Genomic DNA, 20,131 nt, shown 5'->3' with positions numbered 1-20,131 from the left:
GTTAATGACCATGAATGATTGTTGCAAGGGTCATTGTATGGTTTGACTCTTGTAGATGCAGCATCACTGCCAATTTTCCCAAGGTGATGTTCACCATTGCATCATGCTCTCCAGTTCTCCTCAGACTTTTGTATAATGTGTGGGACACATGCAATCTTGCAAGAAGGAATTAAAGAAATTGAGTGAGTCAAACACACTCAGCAGCTCATATGATCAGGCCCATGACAACCAACAGTCCTATGTCCTTGGGTCCACCAAGTGAAGGGTTTGAGTGGATGCCTGACTTGGTAACACCACACATCCTCAGAGCCACCATTCTCTTATGGCCAATTTGGGCCAAGATCCGCAATTAAACCATCATGTCCTGTAACCTCCCTAGCTGTTTGACCGGGAGCTGTGCGTCCGTCAGCTGAGGTACTCAGGGATGATGGAGACCATCCGGATCCGCCGAGCTGGCTACCCCATCCGCTACACATTTGTGGAGTTTGTGGACCGCTACAGGGTGCTCATGCCCGGGGTGAAACCAGCATACAAGCAGGTGAGCATCTTCTTCCACGGGTAGCAATTGCTTTCTGGTGGGCTCTCCAGAGATATTTGTGGGGTGTGCATCCTCTCCAAAGGCAGTTATGAAAGATTTGATGCCCAGATGTTACAGTGGTTCTCTGGGCTTTCCAAGTGAATGGTTACAGGGCTGGCAGGGTCAGGTAGCCATATTCAACCTGTCCCTCTCACCTTAAATTTAGTGGAAAAAAAAGCCTGGGGAATGCCATTAACAGAAAGTTGCTGGAACTGAGACCACAAAAGGTCCCCACTGGGCTTGGGAGAAGCAATGGGTGAGGCTGGTCCTGATGAATATCACCCCCTGTCCTACCAGGGTGACCTGCGTGGGACATGCCAGCGAATTGCTGAAGCGGTGCTCGGGAAGGATGATGACTGGCAGATTGGAAAGACAAAGATATTCCTGAAGGTAGGTGGTTCTCCACATCCTCCCTGCCATGGGACCCTTGCCTGTGAAGTGGTCTCCTACCATTCCTTTTCCATCACAAGACGTGACTCTTTCCCGTGGTCTCTGGGTTGGCGTGGCCATGGGTAGAACCTGGGCCAAGACAGGATATTTGGGGCCAGTTTAGGAAGCGGTGGGCAGGAGGAAGTCCTGAAACTCTACCAACATGCACACAACCATAGAGACACAAAAATGGTCACATACAGCTCACAGCCCTTTCCCTCCTGGGCTGAGCCGCTCAACTTCATCCACTGCCTTCACCCAAAAAGCACAGCAGCAGGAGGGATGTCCATGCAGAGCCCTGCTGAGAGAGGAGAACAACAGGCTTGTTTTGCTTCCAGCACACGCTCATGCAACCCAAGATGTGCTTACAACATCCCTTTCTATATCACTTCAGCTGACACAGAGCAGTCTAACACTTCAGGTCCCCTGCAGCTCCCTTCACACTCAGCTCTCTTTGAAAACCCTTTACTGTGTTGCTCTGGAAAGATGAGGCTGAGCTGACCAGAAACCAGTCCGGACACAAAGGCTTCTCTCGAGCAAAAATCTCAACAGTAAACCCTGACTGCTTATGTCTAAATTCACCCCCAAACCCATAATCAGCGTGATCACCCCCATCTCTTCCCCAGAAGCTGTTCCTGCTAGTCGCTCTTTCCAGAGCCTGTTATCAAGATCTCACAGCTGTCAGGGCAGGAAACGGAGAAATCGGGAGGCCCCAAGGGGCCATGTGAGGTCGAGCAAAGCAGGAAATGTGTGGAGCTACCTCTGCTGCACCCAGCGCTGCAGGACTTGACGTGCTGCAACCGGGAAAGAAAACCGAGTTACAAACGGCGTGGGAGGAATCAATGAAAGTTTGGGCTGGTGCATCTGAGAGCTTCAAGGCAACAAAATTCAGTGTTTCAAGGAGCTGTTCTGTCCTTAGGATATGGAGGTTTTGCAGCCTTGGCTAGAGGGAGCGATGGGACCCAGGTAGCCTGGAGTTTGTTCCCAAACCTCTCCAGGAACTGCTCCCATGGCTGATGGCACTAGCAGGGAGCTCTGCATGGAAAGACAATGTAATCTGGTTGTTTTCAGACTGTAAAGTATTGCATATGCCACTTCTGGATGATCTGGTTCATTTTGGAATAAATGCAGTAGATAACTAGGGTTTATGTAGTGAGTGAGTGGGCTGATACTTGGGATATAAAATGTCCCCAGAGGTTATTTTGGAGATTTCCTCTGGGAAAGGGCCCCATACCACCCGTCCCACCACATGTCAGGCAGATGGAGAACTTAAGACATGGGTGCTGTGGTGCTTCCTTCCACAGGACCATCATGACATGCTGCTGGAGATTGAGAGAGACAAGGCCATCACGGACAAAGTCATCCTCATCCAGAAGGTGGTCCGTGGGTTTAAAGACAGGTAGGTGAGCTATGTGGCAACTGGCACTTGGGGGATGCATTGCTCTCTTGGTGCCCATCTGACCTGCCCTGCCTGCAGCCAGGGAAAGGGGAGCCCAAATGTATTGACACTCAGATGCAGCAAGTATTGGAGGCAAACAATAGAGGAAACAAGGGGAAAGTAGTGTTATCTGCCTCCAGGATGGACCTTCTGTCCCTGTTCAGTGCTCTCTTCAGGGGAGCTGATCACAGAGTGGTTGGGGTTGGAAGGGACCTCTGGAGATCATCCAGTCCAACCCACCTGCTAACGCAGGGTCACCAGAGCAGATCACACAGGAAGGTGTCCAGGTGGGTTTGAATGTCTCCAGAGAAGGAGACTCCACAACCTTTCTGGGCAGCCTGGTCCAGGGCTCTAGAACTCTAAAAGTAAAGAAGTTTATCCTCATGTTTAGATAGAACCTCCTGTGTTTCAGTCTGTGCCTGTTGCCAGTGTTTTCTATGACAATGCAGCCCTGGGACTCTGAGTCTGCTGAAGGCAACACTAAGCCTCCAGCCTATGGAGATCCCCACAAGACTGTGGTGTGACCACTGTGACTAACACTGCTTTCCCCAAAGCCCAAGGGGTTTGGGAATCTCCCCTTTGCAGGATAGTTGCTCAATTTGGGAGGAGGGCAGGTAGCCCATGGGGAGCTCATGGCACAGGTGTGGAAGAAGAGGGGTAGTCACAGCCAAGGACAATCTGGACCCACAGAGGAGAAACAGTTCTTGGGGCTTTCTGCTCTTTGACTGTCCAAGCCACGGCTGTGACTTGCGTTGTGCCTTGGGTTTCGCAGAAAGGACACGCACAAGATAACTCAGTAATCCTTCCCACAGTAATCCCGGCAAGACCCCCAAGCAAGCCCTTCTGATACAATAGTCTCCAACATGTCTACAAGTAGAATCAGAACGGGATCGGAGGGATGGGAGAAGCAGATAGGGATAACAGGGTGGTGTTGCTGAAGTTTGCTGTTGATTATTTGGGTGAGACTGAATCTGTTCACAGGTGCTGGGATGGCAGCAGGGAAGAAATTCCAGATGCAAAAGGGTGCAGGGTAGAGGGAAGGAGGGGACCGTTCTCATCACTTTCTACTCTGCCTGTTCCCATAACCTGGCAGAAATCTGCCTGCAGAGACCTGCAGAGACCCCGTACGGATCTTTTTGTGAAAGCAAGGAGAGCTGTGATAGGAGACTCTTTCAGGCCAAAAATGCAATGTTTACTCTACCTGGGCACTTAGTTTCAAATCTCCAAAGAAGGAGGCCCAGGAGATGATGATAACTTGAAGCCAAAACCCAGAGGCAAGTGACTGAAATGCCTTTGCAGGTCTAATTTCCTGAAAGTGAGAAATTCAGTCCTGATGATTCAGAGATACTGGCGTGGACACAACTGCAGGAAGAACTACGGTGCTGTAAGTACAGGGGTGCTTCCTCTCACATATGCCTTCCTACTTCTTTAATCTGGAACACATGTAAGGGTTTCCTGGCTTAAAAGGTCCCATGGAGTACAGGAGGGGATGGGGTTGGCTTTTATCAGTTGGAGCAATGAATGAAGGTTTGCTCTTGCTGTTTTGGCTTCTCATTTTAGAAGGCACCTGACCACCTTCTAGCTGTGCTTTTGCCCGTGAATTAGATGTCCAGTGCATCAACTGGTCAACTGGGGTTTTAAAAGCCTTCCTCTAGTTGCCAGGTGACTGAAAAGTCAAGAACAGCTCCCTTTGAAATACAGACTCCATCTCCAAGTGGGATTGTATCTGGATTTCTCTTCAGTCCAGTCCATGGCCCTCTCCCCTTCCTGTCCCACCTGGCTCTGACTTAACAGTGGGTCGTTTGGGAAGTGTGCTGTGTCTAAAGAGTCTAACAGTATCATCCCTCAAGCATACAACTTGAAAGAAATAGCCACTTCCAAGTTGGTCATGATGCTGCGTCCTGCCATGAAACAGTCACTTGGCCGTCAGGTAGGAGGTCCGCAGGTGCTGGACCTCAATGGGAACAACCCTCATGCCTTGTGGCTACCTTGGGATGGCCAACCAGACAACCTGAGGCTTCTCAAGAGCAAAAACTCTGTAGGACTCAGTGGGGGAGAAACTGCCTTTATCCTCCCTGTGCTTTGAATCAGTGCCGCAGCCGGAGGGCTTCCTTTCTCCACCCTCTTGGAGAACCTCCCTCCTGAAGGTTTGTCCTGGTGGTGGCTGATTTCAGTGGCTCTTATTTACAGCCGTGCAAGAAGATTAGTGATGGAAATCTGCTTAGGGTGGGCGAGCCTCTGGGCAGTGGGGTGGTTTCATCCTGCTCCCTCTTGCAGATGCGGATTGGCTTCCTGAGGCTGCAGGCCCTCTACCGATCCCGCAAGCTCCACAAGCAGTACCACATGGCTCGCCGGCGCATCATCGAGTTTCAGGCACGATGCCGGGGATACCTGGTCCGCCGGGCTTTCCGTCACCGTCTCTGGGCTGTCCTCACCGTCCAGGCGTACGCCCGGGGTATGATCGCCCGAAGGCTGTATAAGCGTCTTCGGGGAGAAGTAAGTACCATGGAGGAGGTCATGGGAAACGGAGGTGGGGAGAGGGGAAATAAACAAGTTTCTGCATCACGTGCTCATGGGATTATTCTTCAAAGAGAAAAAAAAAAAAAAATCTAGAAAATAAGTAGATGCCTATTCAAAAGGGCTCTTGTTGTTATTCCCCCAGTATCATCGACGCCTGGAAGCAGAAAAACTTCGTCTGGCGGAAGAAGAACGACTCCGAAAGGAGATGAGCGCCAAGAAAGCCAAAGAGGAAGCAGAAAAGAAGCACCAAGTACGTGGGGACAGATCTCTTTCTGAGGGTCTGTCTCTGTTTTCCAGGGACTGTTTTTACTCCTCTGAGGGGGAATGCCAAAAATATCTAAGGGATTTCTGCCCTGCTTGAGCGGTTTGTATTTAATTCACTGAAGAACTCTGTGCTCTAACTAGCTTGAAGCTGCTCCAGAATTTCTGATCTGCTGCACAGGAATGCCAGAGATTACGGTTATTATTCACTTGCTTTTGCTATTGTATAAAGGCTGAAGGGTGAACTGGGATGCTGTGGGTCTGTGCACATGCATGGTTACTGTAGAAAAGAAAAAAATGAGATTAGTGACAGTCTCTGTTCATGAATAAGACCCCCTAAACAGGAACTAAGGAGAGAGAAAATGCTATTGCTTTGTCTTTCTGCAATTAGGAAACTGAGGCATGGACAAGTTACTGGTTTGCTCCGAGTCACATTGCTGGATAGTGCCCCAAGCACTGGGCAGTCTGCCTCTCTAAAACCAAGCTCTGCAGAATTTAGTGCCAGCTCTTTGAAAGGAACAGTTCAGTCATTGTACTTGTCCTCTTCCAGGTACGCCTGGCCCAGCTGGCGCGGGAAGATGCGGAGAGAGAAGTAAAGGAGAAAGAGGAAGCACGTCGGAAGAAAGAGCTCTTAGAGAAAATGGAGAGAGCTCGCAACGAGCCAGTGAATGACTCGGAAATGGTGGACAAAATGTTTGGATTCCTGGGGACGACCTCCTCCCTGCCTGGCCAGGAAGGACAGGCACCCAATGGCTTCGAGGTACTGGAGACATACACAAGTTTGGCTATCACAGGAAAGGCTTTAGCAACACACTAATGAATCATGGGAGAGCAGGACAATCCAAAAGGGGGTCTCTGAAGGCTTCATTCAAGACCATGCTCTTCTACATGGCCCAGAGGGTTGGCATGCTGTGGCTGGGGACAGGCAGACAGTCTCCAGGCTTTGTCTGGGGATACTGCATGGAAGACAGAGGTATCACTGTAAGACCATTGGGGTCATGTGACATTTGACATCTTCTGCCTTGTGGTTCACCACAGCTCACAGCATTTGGTTCCTGGACACCCCCTTCCCCATTCTAGGAGTGGGGCCATGGCTTGATGTTTCTCCTATTGCTCTGGGGACGTTCCTGGGCACAGCATGTCCTTCAAGACTGAGGCTTTGCATGGGCTCCAGAGTTATATTTCATGGTTTTCTCTCCAACCAGCCTTTTCTTTGGGTGTGGAAATCAGACAGACAGAAAAGTCAGGCCCAAGGGGAAAGTGTATTTCAGTAGCCAAAGTCACTCTGTACACCTAACATGTCCTTCCTCACCAGGATCTTGAGCGAGCCCAGAAGGAGCTGGAAGAAGAGGACCTAGATGCAGCTTTGCCTCTCCCTGAGGAAGAGGAGGAAGATCTCTCAGAGTACAAATTTGCCAAGTTTGCCGCCACGTATTTCCAGGGCACGACGACACACACCTACATCCGCCGGCCTCTCAAGCAGCCTCTTTTGTACCATGAAGATGAAGGAGACCAGTTGGTGAGGCAGGGGATGAAAACCCTTGAGCAGGGCAGGGTGGGTTGGAGCAAACCTGGGGAACCCTTCAGCTAAAGGACATCGGAGTTTCCCTTTGGGATATACTGGTGTGCTCACGGTTTGGTGGACAGCACAGTGGTCTGCTGCTTGCATGTCAGTAGGCACTGTCCTACCATGCTTTGACCACTGACAAGGCAACGTGTGTTAAAGGGAGGCAGTGGTGAGTCCCCTTCTGTACCTTGATATTTCGTAGAATCATAGAATCATAGTATCATAGAATAGTTTGGGTTGGAAGGGGCCTTCAAAGCTCATCCAATTCAACCCCCTCCCATGAACAGGGACATCCTCAACAAGCTCAGGTTGCTCAGAGCCCCGTCCAGCCTGGCCTGTGATGTCTCCAGGGATGGTTCATCCACCACCTCTCTGGCCAACCTGGGACAGGCTCTCACCACCTTCACTGTAAAAAATTTCTTCCTCGTGTCTGACCTGAATCTTCCCTGCTTTAGTTTGAAACCATCACCATTTTTCCTATCACAACAGCCCCTGCTAAAATGTCTGTCCCCATCTTTCTTATAGGCCCATTTTCAGTACTGAAAGGTCCCAGTGAGGTCTCCACAAAGACCTTTGTGTTAGGACCGTTAATTAAGCGCTCTGCACTCAGGGCATAGACAATGCAAATTATTGAGTGAGCAACACTTGTAAAGTTACTACTTGGCAGCTGAAAAAGTTGCTTCTTACCTTACCAGTGCAGAGCTAGAAGAGGAGAAACACTTGTTCTATAACCAGCAGTACCAGAGCAGAATCATAGTGAACTTGCATGGCTGTAATGAACATTACGTTGGCCATGAACTTGCCTTCAGTGTGGTTGCTCAGGTGGGATGTATGCTGCCGGCAAAACTGTTTTATATGACACAGGAAAGTGTTTTATCTCCTGCAGATGTACAGAGAGACCACAGTGATGATCCTGATGGATTCAGCATGACTTGACCACCCCCTCCACTGCCCTGGCATGACCTAATGGAATTTAACTTTCCTTTCAAACAGGCAGCACTTGCTGTATGGATCACTATCCTCCGTTTCATGGGAGACCTCCCTGAGCCAAAATATCATACAGCCATGAGTGATGGTGGTGAGAAGATACCAGTGATGACAAAAATCTATGAGACTCTTGGAAAAAAGACCTATAAGAAAGAACTGCAGGCTCTGCAGGGAGAAGGAGAGGTAACTGCTGTGACTGTAAAAGAGGCGGTATTATTAGGTGTTGGCTATTGAAATGTGTTGAAAAGAAACATCTTGTGGGGTTTGCTGCAGGCATTCAATTTGTTGATTTTTTTTTTTGCAATTAAGTTATAAAGGGAGGTTTGCCTGTGTGTCAGGTGTTGATCCTCTCCCTTCTTCTTCACAGGGATAACTGAATGTCCCCCAGTAATACAGTAAGGAAAGTGATGTCTCTCATTAGGCTTTGATCTGTCTCCTCCTCCTTGTAGGTCAGAAATACATGGGGGGAGTGCAATGTCCCGTGTCATTGGTCTCTCACTTGGGGATTTCTTTTTGATCTGCTCTGCATTAGAAGAGAGTAAACTAAAAATGTGCCCTTAATCTTGGAGCAGGAAGTAAAGTTACCAGGGGATTAAGCTGTGGAAATCCTCCCCAAAAAATCCCTAGTGCATCCTAGTGTATTCTGGGATGTCACTGGAGGACTTTGTCTTAGGACCCCTCCCAGATAAGACTTTGTTCTGGATAAATCGCTATGGTGCTTTCATCTTTGGCAATTGCTTTATTCAACAGGACAAGATATTACATGGAATTGGGATTTTCTAGATGATACAGTTGCATTTTCAATAAGTTTTCTGTAGTATCGTTTGGATAAGGCATCAGTTGCAGATGTAAATTAAGAAATTTCCTAGTTGTTAGAGACAATTATATCACTCATCACTTTCAGTGAATTACCTGAGAAAGAGAGTAGCTTCATCTGGATTGTAATTCTGTGAAAAAATGCACCAAGAATAACTTTTCATTCCCTCTACATATCATTTCTTTCTTGTTTATTATGAAAAGACATATTTTAGCCAATTGAGACAACAGGTAGTACAGAAGAGAATGAAAATTTAAGCAGTCATTAAGCAGAGTGCACAACAGTGCAGAGACATGTCCAAGCTGACCCTGAGCATGATGATATGAAAATCCTGGTTTACAGCACTAGCTTGGCTTTTTAACAGCTATAAACCATCCCAGCTACAAAACTCAAAGTTTTGATCTGGTGTAAAATTACGATCGTTTCAAGGCTGTTAAATGGGGAGAGGTTAACTGGGTCAAAAAGTGAAGTGATTATCCATGCCATTTAAATCTGACAACTAGCATAAACTTGGTATAAAAGTAGAAAGGCAACAGTAACTTGATGGTATGTAGTCAGTGCCTGGGTCCGTCCCATATCAAATTTATTTTTCTGGAAAAAGTTGATAGAGCACAGTGATGAAACCCCAATGGGTAACTACCAGTCCATGAATCCCTGCCTAGATGACTTCCAGCTCACAAACCTGCTGTGCAATTGGCTCATCTCAGAGAATGGTCTCACTCCTAGAATAATTTGGGTTGGAAGAGACCTTCAAAGCTCATCCAGTGCCACCCCTGCCATGAGCAGGGACATCTTCACCAGCTCAGGTTGCTCAGAGTCCCGTCCAGCCCGGCCTGGGATGTCACCAGGAATGGGACATCTACCACCTTTCCATCCAACCTGTTCCAGTGTTTGCAATGTAGGAACAAGCCTGAATGTCACACAGCAGAACTGGATGGACCTAGGTTGTCTAGGAGTCAACCATGCATTCAACATAACGTTTTTCTGACATCCCCGATATGTAATTTTGATCTAGGAGAGGCTCATTTATTAGAGAGTATTTGCACAATTCAGAGCCAGACCTGGGTTATGAGGGGGTGCGGGAATATGGATCCAAACTTACAGTTGCCTCCAGCATCTGGAAATATCTCACTCTCTGCCCAGGATTAATGAGCCCAGGGGACAGAGGCATGTACTTGGCAGCACTCTGTGTCTCACCCCATTGTATCCACACCTCTTGCTTTGCAGAGTACTCACATTGACGGGCACAAGAAGAACAGTGTGCGGCACAAACTGGTCTCCTTAACGCTCAAGAAGAAATCCAAACTGACGGAGGAGGTGAGAGGAGACGCTTGGCCGCCTGGCAGCACAAGTGCCGTCGGATTGTCTGCAGCCCTCTCTGACTCTCTTCTGCTTTTCCCTAGACAACATAGAACCAGCCCTCCTCTGGGTTTGGCGCTACCTGTCTCTCTGCCTGAAAGATTTAAGGAGTGTTTAAGGGGAAAGGTTGGCTTCCCGTGTCTCCTTGAGTCATTCTGCACCTCGCGCCGGCCTCCCCTCGGCTCCCGTTCTCCATCCATCCAGCATCTTCCCTCCCCTCTTTCACAGCCTTCCATCCAGCTGCCGTACCTCCCACCACCCTGTGATGGTCTGAATGTTAATCCCTGCTTTTAGTTTCCTGCCCTCTGCCATGGCGTAGGTAGCAGAGGTGGGATAGCCAAAAGCCTTCACCCATCCTCTGCTCCTCTCCAAGTGCCAGGGTCAAAACTCCCCATGGGAGCAGTTAGCTTAAGCTGAGAGCTTTTGAAAATCCCACTTCAAAAGACTGAGGAACAATAAATGTTTTTTTTATCTTTTGGTGGGGAATGAAAGCAGGGCAAAGATGTGGATTCAGTCTTCTTTTACGCACGGCCATGTCCACTTCCAGAGCAGGGACCATCTCTCCTGGCTATAGATGCTTGAGAGCATGAAGGTTGCTCTCTTAAGTGGTCACCCTCCTTCCCTTTAGGGTCAGTGGGGAGAAATAGGACCCAGTCCAGCTTAACCTAAGTCATCACTCCATAAATGCCTATTTCAAGTGTCTCTAAATGGAGACTGGTTTGAGTAGCTGAGACATAGAGTTAGTAAGCGGATGAACGTCATCCCTCTTTTTACAAACAGCATCATGCTTATGCGCTTTTGCCTGCATCACTAGCATAGGGAGCAGGTCCATTCTGTCAGTGTTTTAATATATTTTTTAATATAACTGAGTTGAAGGAACAGGCCTTCCTTGGCAATAAGCTTGGATTATTCCAAAGATCCTTGGTGGCCCTTACCTGTCTGCAGGACCAGTTCAGAGCTGGGATGTAAGGATGTCATCACAGAAACCTTGGACAAAGACCAAGCAGTTGGGAATGTGACTAGACAGGACCATTTCCATCTTCACCCACATGTGATTAAAGCCAACGAAGTCACACCCTCCCATTGCTGATAAAGTGCTAGATTAAAGAACTTCTGAGACCCCCCCTGGCTGGTGGAGGATTCCTCCTGGGGGAGCACCACACGTTTGGGATGGGGGTGGGGGGGACATAGTAACTGGCTGTACTGAAAGAGAACAATGTGTCTGGTTGGCAGGTGACAAAGAGACTTCACGATGGCGAGTCCACGCTCCAGGGTAATAGCATGCTCGAAGACCGACCCACCTCCAACCTGGAGAAGCTCCATTTCATTATTGGTAATGGGATCCTCAGGCCAGCCTTAAGGTTAGAAATCAAGACAGAGGCATAAACATGACATTCTTTTCATTCCTTCTTCCTTGAGCTATGCTTGTCCAAATGATTTTGCTACTGTGTGCAGCTTTACAAAACTCTTGTTATATGATTTTTCTGGTTGTGTTTTATAATATGGGCTGGATCATGTTCTTCACTGTCCATATCTGGCCTGACTGAAAGACCATGCAAAGGGACTCAAATGCTTCCAAAGGTGCTAGTGGCTACTGCATTGTTTTTTTAAATGCTCACTCTTTTTCACTGCGCCTTGTTTTCTATTTGACCATTTAGATCTCTGTTGTTTGTGGGAATATTTTTAATGGTGTACTAATGAAAAATTCAAACTCACTTCAGTTGCCAAATTAAGCACTCAAAAATAGAAAGTGCCAAATTAAGGCCAACTGTACCTCTTTGATTTAGCCCATTTATGCGTGTTTGTTATAATACAGTCCTTGTTTATGTATTCTTACACTCTTTTCACTCACACCTATCTGCTAACTCCAGGAACAGGTGTTGCATCCTCATCTGATGACTAGTTTCTCTAATTTTCATTTCATCCTCCCAGATCACCATGAAACCCTTAGCCTTATTTTTCTGCACAAGGTCTGTTCTGAAGGCAGAGCTGGTAGTGTCCCATGGGCTTTCCCATGGGCCTTGTCAATGTAAGAGATTGGCTAATGAGTCTTTGCTGCCACCCATGTAGATGAAGGAGTAATGTTATCCCTCATTTTGTATGTAGAGAACTAAGGTTAAAGTCAAAAGTGGACATGAATTCCCAAATTGAGATACCTGACAATGTACACACCTGTTTGTATGTAAGAGATGGACAAACGTTGACTTCTACTGGAGTCCCCAGCACTTCCAGAAAGCAAGTTCAGATGTCTCAAGAGGAGCAGCCAGCAAATACATACTCTAGCTGATGATCTTCTATGGAAGTTAGTTTAGAAACTTCTCTTGGTATCACTGGGAAGTATTTGTGACAAACAAGGGTAGACTCCACCATCTAGAGGTGACATTCAGCTGCCTGAACCTTCAGACTCCCTGATTTTCTCTGAGCAGCATCATTCAGCTGTGGGAAATCTCAGCTGAAGCACAGAGAAGACTCAGTGGACAATATGGGACTGGTGATGGATTTGAGAGACAATACAATGCTTAGGGTGACCATCATTAGGGCAGTTAAATGAATATCCTTGCGATTCTAAAATGAACTTTTCGCTATCAATGACATGCAGGTGGGATCTGGCTCTATTTCTGTTCATGCTGAAAAATACCACCTCGTTAACTCTATTTTTTTTTAATTCCTGTTGCAGGGATGAAATCTATTGTCAAATCTGCAAGCAGCTGACCCAGAATCCATCCAAAAGCAGCCACGCCAGGGGTTGGATCCTGATGTCCCTCTGCGTGGGATGTTTTGCTCCTTCTGAGAAGTTTGTGAAGGTAAATTATACATTATGTTTCTCTTATTAATTATCCATCAATACATTTTCTTTTTCATGCACAGAACCAGCTTTTCCCTTGGGTTTCACAGTAGAGGGAATCCTGGTATTTAACTTTGCCAGGAATTGCAATGACATAAAGTTCCTAATCAGAAAGAAAAGTGTGCATGATCCCAGGCTCAATGTGCAAAGTGGATCGGATGGTTTGCTCCTCGGAAGTGTCTCTTTTTCCTGTGACTTAAAAGGGAGCGTAGACATCCAGTTCAAACGATGTCTCCTGCACTGTAGATGTGTGAAGATGTGATTAACTGACTTCTGGCAGGAAAATTGATTGTGGGAGGCTGCAAGTGGAATTTGGACACCAGGAATAGCCCACGTTTCTCCCCTATTTCTCACATGCAAAGGTCTGTGCATTCATTCCAGCATCTACTAGTTTTGACAATACGACCTCAGGCATATAACTCTAACAAATTTGGCAAGGAATAGTACTACATAGCTAATTATAAATATAAATTAATATAAATAATTATACATAGAAAGGGAGAGGTTTAATTTCCGTGGAAGTATGTTTGCGTAGTCACTCTCTGCATGCTACAACTTGCCCCACCACATGTTACACTGAAAACGTCCATCTCTAAACAGCCACATGAGAGACGACATGTAATGTATCTTCAGAAGTGCTGTGGATCAGCAGGACTGAAGTCAGTGGGAGATGTGAAGTGGCTGACACTCTTGAAATTCAGGTTGTTCTTAAGGATTCTATTTTTTTCCTAGGCAAAGTCAAAGTTTTTTTGCCCAGATATGCGCAGCCTGCCTTCCAAATGAGTTACATACCTACGGTTTGATTAATACCACTGGGCTGCTCATGTTAATCGCATACCTAAGAGTTTGGCTGGCACAGGGCAGAGGACTGAGCATTGTGTCTTTGATTTGCCATGACATGACAAAACCTTCTTTGTCCCTCTCAGATCTTTGAATGTTGGAGCCTGGACCTGCTCCCAAGCCTGTTGGAGATAGAACTGTTCCATTAAATTCCACAGATATCAGATCAGGTACTTGGTCCTCAGCACCGAAAGAGCTGAAGCCAAGAATAGAAATCCTTCCTTCATCCTCAGGTCTTGCCAATATGAAATCTAATAAAGCAGATAAATCACTGGCAAAGTGGTGGAAAATTAAATTATGTCTGGAAATGAGATCTGAGAAAGTGTGCCACAGGAGGTTGTGTGGGTTTAAATCTTTAACAGCGGAAGATTATTTTAGCTGAGTGAAGCACTTCTCAGAAATAATTTAAGGGTAGCTCTGGAGACTCAGAGATAGAATCATAGAATAGTTTGGATTGGAAGAGACCTTTAAAAGCCATCTAGTCCAACCCCTTTGAAATGAGCAGGGACATCTTCACCAGCTCAGGTTGCTCAGAGTCCCATCCAGCCTGGCCTGGGATGTCTCCAGGGATGGTTCATCCACCACCTCTCTGGGCAACCCAGGCCAGTGTTTCATACATAGCTCTGCCCAAAGTTACGGTCCATGCTGAAATATGTGGCAAGGGTCCTTAGAGGGATCTAGGCTCTACAGAGGGATCTGGGCTGGCTGGATCAGTGGGCCAAAGTTCAACAAATTGTCTGAGGTTCAACAAGGCCAAGTGCCAGGTCCTGCACTTGGGTCACACCAACCCCAGGCAGCGCTACAGGCTCGGGGAAGAGCAGCTGTAAAGTGTCTGGTGGAAAAGGACCTGGGGTTGTTGTTTACAGCAGCTGAACATGAGCCAACGTGTGCCCAGGTGGCCAAGAGGCCACCAGCATCCTGGCTGATACCAGCACTGGTGTGGCCAGCAGGCCCAGGGCAGTGACCGTCCCTGTGGTGGGACCTGGGGAGGCCAAACCTTGAATCCTGGGGGCAGTTTTGGGCCCCTCACGCCAAGAAAGCCCTTGAGGTGCTGGAGTGAGTTGAGAGAAGGGAACGGAGCTGGGGAAGGGGCTGGAGCACAAGTGTGATGGGAGCGGCTGAGGGACCTGGGGGGTTCAGCTGGAGAACAGGAGCTGAGGGGAGACCTTCTGATCTCTGAACTGCCTGAAAGGAGCTTGGAGCCAGGGGGGGTCGGGCTCTGCTCCCCAGGAACAAGTGCCAGGAGCAGAGGAAACGGCCTCAAGTTAGGCCAGGGGAGGTTTACATTGGATGTTGGGAAAAATTTATTCACAGGAAGTGTTGACATGCATTGGATCAGGCTGCCCAGGGCAATGGCGGAGTCACCGCCATCCCTGGGGGGGTTTAAGAGATGTATAAATGAGGTTCTTACGGACACAGTTTATTGGTGGACTTGGTAGTGTTGGGTTAACAGTTGGACTTGATCTTAACCTAGACATTTCTGTGATTCTATGAATATTCTAAACAGAGTTGGAGAGGGTTTATACTAATTCTGCCCTTATTGATCAGCCTTTTGCACCTTGTGATGTTGGAGACAATAGGCAGCTGTGGTGAATGAAGATCCTCTTTCCTCCTCTTTTCCCTCTATTCTTTGTACCTTTCAACTAACGGGCTTTGGTGGGAAGGTTCAGTCACAAGGAAGGAGAAATACAAAAAATATGTAATTACATAGTCCATTATTAACAGCATAATTAAAACTACACTTTTCCACAGCATCAGCTGCTTGCAATCATTTGCAACATCTCCCATTCATATATCCTTACCTAGTTTTTTCAGAGTATGTCTGTAAGTTACAATTGACAGAGATAGCTGTCTCTCTACCCTTGTCATTTATGGACTGACAGTGTTATAGAGCAGTCTGTGTTACTGGAAGAACAGCTATGTGTTATCATTCAGAGAACTCTTTATCTACTCATGGAGTGTCTCTGAAAAATATGGTTTACAGAACTATCAGTCTTAGCTACCTTTCTGGCCAAGATATTTATGTAATGTTTTTAAATGTATTATCTTTCACGTTGTGGAAGTCACTGAATTTAATTTTCTCTACAGTAATGTGGTTGTATTTTTAACATACAGTGAAGTGCTTCAAATTCAGTTTGAAATCTGGCTAAAGAAACACCTATTTAATGTAATTGTGAAAGATCTTTTCTACAGACAGCTAAGTGTTCTGAGTGGCATTTGCTTACAATTCCCCTGGATCGTTACTTGCATGTCTTTTTCATTCACTCCCATCCTTTTGGCCAACACTCAGTAACATTTTATAATGCATCTTTAAAATATAGAGATAGAAATCAGCGGCAGCAATAGCAGGAAAATCTGCTGCACTGGCTTTGATCAAAGGTCTGTCTGGGCTGATATCTTATCTCCACCAAGGCCAGAACTGCACGGTACAAGGACAAGACAACAGTATAGACCGTCCTGCTTTCAGCAACGTGATGTAGGAACATCCTGAGCCTGAGCTGTTAGTCTCACAGGGCTTTTTAACTTTGGCAAACGCTCGACCTCTAGAGCAGATGGTCTAACCTATGTGTTCCTTGATGCCAACAGTATTTAAGGAACTTTATCAATGGAGGACCCCCGGGTTATGCTCCCTATTGCGAAGAGAGGCTGAGGAGGACGTTTGCCAATGGGACAAGGACGCAGCCACCCAGCTGGCTGGAGCTGCAGGTACGAGACCCTCCATCCCCTCCCCATGCAGATGGGGCTCAGGGTTTAAACCTTTCACTATCACGAGAACCACATCTCTGGCAGGACTGAAAGCAGGGCAACAAAATGCCTATTTTTCTCAAGAATTTTCAGGTATTTCCGAGATATTACATTCCTTGTGCAGCCTGGCTTTGCTCCAGAGGATGCTGAAGATCAGTCCCTTCGGCTACATCAATACTTGTAAATTAAATGTGCTCAAGAGTGTGCTCAGGCATTGAGGCTAACTGGCACGGAGCAAGCCCCCGTGTATGCTAGGAAATTGTCTTCCAGATGAAGGTGGCTGCAGGAAAACCACCTGCTGAGGATGGTCCCTGGGACTTGTTCAGGGATAACCAGAACAGGCATAATTTATGCAATAATTGCTCATTTTCTGTGATGGTTTACTAGCATAGACAGCTGTACTCCAATGCCCAGGAGCATTTGTAGGCATGCTTGAATTTACTGGATTAGACACTTAGGTGACTGAATGTATTAAATAAAAAACCTGGGACTTCCAAGCGCTTCCAGTGGCTGACTGGACATTATCCTGTTGAGAAAGACGTTATGGTAGTATTGAAAAGCAGCCAGTTGGTGGGATCAGGAATTAGAAAAAGGTTAACACAGTTGGGTGGAAGAGTATGCAGGTAAATAGTCTCAATGGGATTGAAATTCACATGCCTTTATAAAGTTTGACTTTAATCCGTTAGGCAACCAAGTCCAAGAAACCAATCATGCTGCCTGTCACATTCATGGATGGGACAACAAAAACGCTGTTGACTGACTCTGCAACAACCGCTAAAGAGCTCTGTAATTCTTTGGCTGACAAAATCAGCCTGAAGGACCGATTTGGCTTTTCGCTTTACATTGCACTTTTTGACAAGGTATGTCTTCAGTGGTGTTCCTGACTAGCTCTATGAAAGAAGAGGGAGGTTGTCCTTGCCATCATGTATCTTCCAGAGGGCAGAAGGATCCTATGCTCTGCAAAAATGGTCAGCTTGGAGGAGTGAACTTTTCTACAGTGCAAGTTACAGCATGGTTTTCACAATTAGTCAAATGCTGGAGCACGATTGTAGAGACACTATGAAATCTTCCTCCTTGGAGATATTCAGAATTTAACGGAAGGCAACCTGATCAAAGTCGGACCTGCTCTGACTAGTGGGCTTGACCAGAAACCTCCAGAAATGCCTTTTCACATACATTATTCCGTAATGTTCTGCTCTTACTCTCAGTCAAACTATTTTGAGTCGAATTTCCAGTAAAACAAACAGCCTGGATTTTTATGCAAGGGAGCAGCCATATTAAATTGGATGCTAATGGTTGAAATTTAGGTTCCAAAATTACCTAAATTTTGAACTGCCATACCTGCATTGGCATTTAACCTGGCTGATTTAACATAAAAACATACGTGTTTTCAAAAATCCCATAAAAACAAATGTGAGTGTAAATGAGATGGGAAGATTGACCTAGGGTAAAACTTCATCAGATGACAAAACAATTGCAAGCCAATGAAACAGAATTATTCCTATAGCTGCTGTGTAAGAGGATGAAGTATATTCTCACCTCTACATGGGACCATGTCTGCCTGTGGGCGGAGAAGGAAATGTTTCATACTCTGTCTTCTTGGTCTTTTTTGAGGAGACATTCACTCCAGGATGTTCACTTAGACGAAATTTAGCGTCTAGGGCCTTGTGCCAGACCACAGTGAGAAGACAGAGGTGATACACAGAGTCACAGAACAGTTTGGGTTGGAAGGGACCTTCAAAGCTCACCCAGTGACACCTCTGCCATGAGCAGGGACATCTTCACCAGCTCAGGTTGCTCAGAGCCCCGTCCAGCCTGGCCTGGGATGTCTCCAGGGATGGTTCATCCACCACCTCTCTGGCCAACCTGGGACAGGCTCTCACCACCCTCATTGTAAACAATTTCTTCAGCAGGACAAGCTGTTTATTCCAGGTTTGTCTGATGCTTAGCATGGTTGCATCTAAGCCCATGACTTTGAAATAGGATGTTTCAAAGCACCGTATGAATAAACAATACTTTATAATGGCACTGGTGTCTTTGCTAATTTGCATTGATGCTTTCTTTTCATTTTGGATGGGAAACTGGGGCTCAAAGCAAAATGGCTCACCCATCTATGCTGTAGACCTATTCAAACTTGGCTGATTGCTAGAGATAGATACTTCGATTTATTTTTATTATAAAGGAAGAAGCCTGGATGACTGTCTCAGAGATAGATACCTCTAACTAGAATGACTGGCATTTAATCGAGTGCCACATTTCCCTCTGCCCTAACTAGGTCTCCTCGCTGGGGAGCGGCAACGACCACGTGATGGACGCAGTGTCTCAATGCGAGCAGTACGCCAAAGAGCAGGGAGCGCAGGAGCGCAACGCGCCGTGGCGGCTCTTCTTCAGGAAGGAGATCTTCACTCCTTGGCACAACCCGAGTGAGGACAACGTGGCCACCAATCTCATTTACCAACAGATCGTGCGAGGGGTGAAGTTCGGGGAGTACCGGTGTGACAAGGTATGTGACCTCAGCAGCTACTGGTCTGATCCAGCATGTATTCTTGATATGGCAAAGTAGGTTTCACCAAAGGGGATGAGAAATCTTCCTCCCTGAACACTTGCTAGTTTGAAGATTACGGTGTTCAGCTGGGAAACAGTAGCTACACGCATCACATCCTCTTGGCTGGGGACAGATTGGATGCTCCCATGTGCCCTATCCTGGTGAGTTTTGGATAGGAGAGTGAACAGCCTCTTCATTCATTGTCCTTAGTTTGAAGGGCCACAGGTAGTCTGTATGAGGCGCAGAATGACCTTACAACCTTTGAAGTTATAAGGAAGGTATGCATTTATTTACGACGCCGGACACACGGGAATCATTTCACCTAATGCGTGTGTAAAATTACAGTAGCTGTGAGTTTGGTTAAATGCAGTAACGTGTTACATATTCATGAAAGTTTTAGGAACGCCTATACATATTCATAACCTGTCCCCGAGAAGGCGGTTCATATTACAATGAGTTCTGGGAGACCATTTCCATAGTCCCCACCTCCGGCTCCTCCTGGTTGCAGCTGCACAGTGATTGTGAACCCGGGTCCTCTCTCTCTGTACACGGTCACCTTTGGTCCAGTGTGATGAGCTGGTTAGGTCTCAGACTGCTGAGTTGGTTAGAACTGGCGTATCTCCTGTCCTGTGCCCAAGTTTCTGTTATCTAGTTCACCCAAGGATGCACCCAAGGATTATTATCTTTGCAAGGCGTCAGTGAAGTCCTGGTTTTTGTACAATAAGTTACACAGAGCTAAGCAAGGCTAGGCAATAGTGATGTGGGTTAAAGGGTTAGCTCTCTAAGTGTCTTTAGTGACGTGGAGTAGGGTTAGTTCTTTAAGTGTTAGTTATTAAGTCTTAATAAATTAGTTGTCAATTCCCTATATCATGTAACCAGATCACCAGATCAGGAGTACACAACAGGATCCTGTTTGATGAATCCTGATAAGCCTTAGACATAAGAGATGCTTTTGAGGATACCCAGATCTCTGCCATGCAATACAAACCAAATAATGCTGTCGTATGGTGAAGGGATATCAGCAGCAGAAACCTCTAGAGTCTCTGGGAGCTTACAAAATTATTCCATTGTCACTGAAAGGAACATTTCAAGAAAAGTGAAAAACTCTGACAATGTCCATCACTTTTTTTTTCCCCCTTTGTGTTTAAAATCATCCAGGTGACAAATTGAAGGTATCTCCCTTCCCCAACACCTCATCATT

General features: G+C 46.5%; 1 protein-coding gene across 2 annotated transcripts in view; it reads left to right on the top strand.

Moving 5' to 3' along the window:
- MYO7A (myosin VIIA) overlaps nucleotides 1–20,131 on the top strand; it is a 70,323-nt gene that overhangs the window by 31,374 nt on the left and 18,818 nt on the right. For both annotated transcript variants that reach the window (XM_082070459.1, XM_082070460.1), the window contains exons 15-29: nucleotides 380–538; nucleotides 875–967; nucleotides 2,311–2,405; nucleotides 3,744–3,828; nucleotides 4,722–4,940; nucleotides 5,107–5,214; nucleotides 5,776–5,985; nucleotides 6,541–6,744; nucleotides 7,786–7,962; nucleotides 9,824–9,913; nucleotides 11,189–11,316; nucleotides 12,633–12,759; nucleotides 16,227–16,346; nucleotides 17,072–17,245; nucleotides 18,661–18,888. In XM_082070459.1, coding sequence (XP_081926585.1) covers nucleotides 380–538; nucleotides 875–967; nucleotides 2,311–2,405; nucleotides 3,744–3,828; nucleotides 4,722–4,940; nucleotides 5,107–5,214; nucleotides 5,776–5,985; nucleotides 6,541–6,744; nucleotides 7,786–7,962; nucleotides 9,824–9,913; nucleotides 11,189–11,316; nucleotides 12,633–12,759; nucleotides 16,227–16,346; nucleotides 17,072–17,245; nucleotides 18,661–18,888 — 2,217 coding nt within the window. The remainder of the gene's footprint in view (nucleotides 1–379; nucleotides 539–874; nucleotides 968–2,310; nucleotides 2,406–3,743; nucleotides 3,829–4,721; nucleotides 4,941–5,106; nucleotides 5,215–5,775; nucleotides 5,986–6,540; nucleotides 6,745–7,785; nucleotides 7,963–9,823; nucleotides 9,914–11,188; nucleotides 11,317–12,632; nucleotides 12,760–16,226; nucleotides 16,347–17,071; nucleotides 17,246–18,660; nucleotides 18,889–20,131) is intronic.

This window comes from Streptopelia decaocto (assembly GCF_964273445.1).
Source record: "Streptopelia decaocto genome assembly, chromosome: 1".
In the NCBI taxonomy this organism is placed as follows: Eukaryota; Metazoa; Chordata; class Aves; order Columbiformes; family Columbidae; genus Streptopelia; species Streptopelia decaocto.
This window is presented reverse-complemented; position numbering and strand designations above follow the sequence as displayed.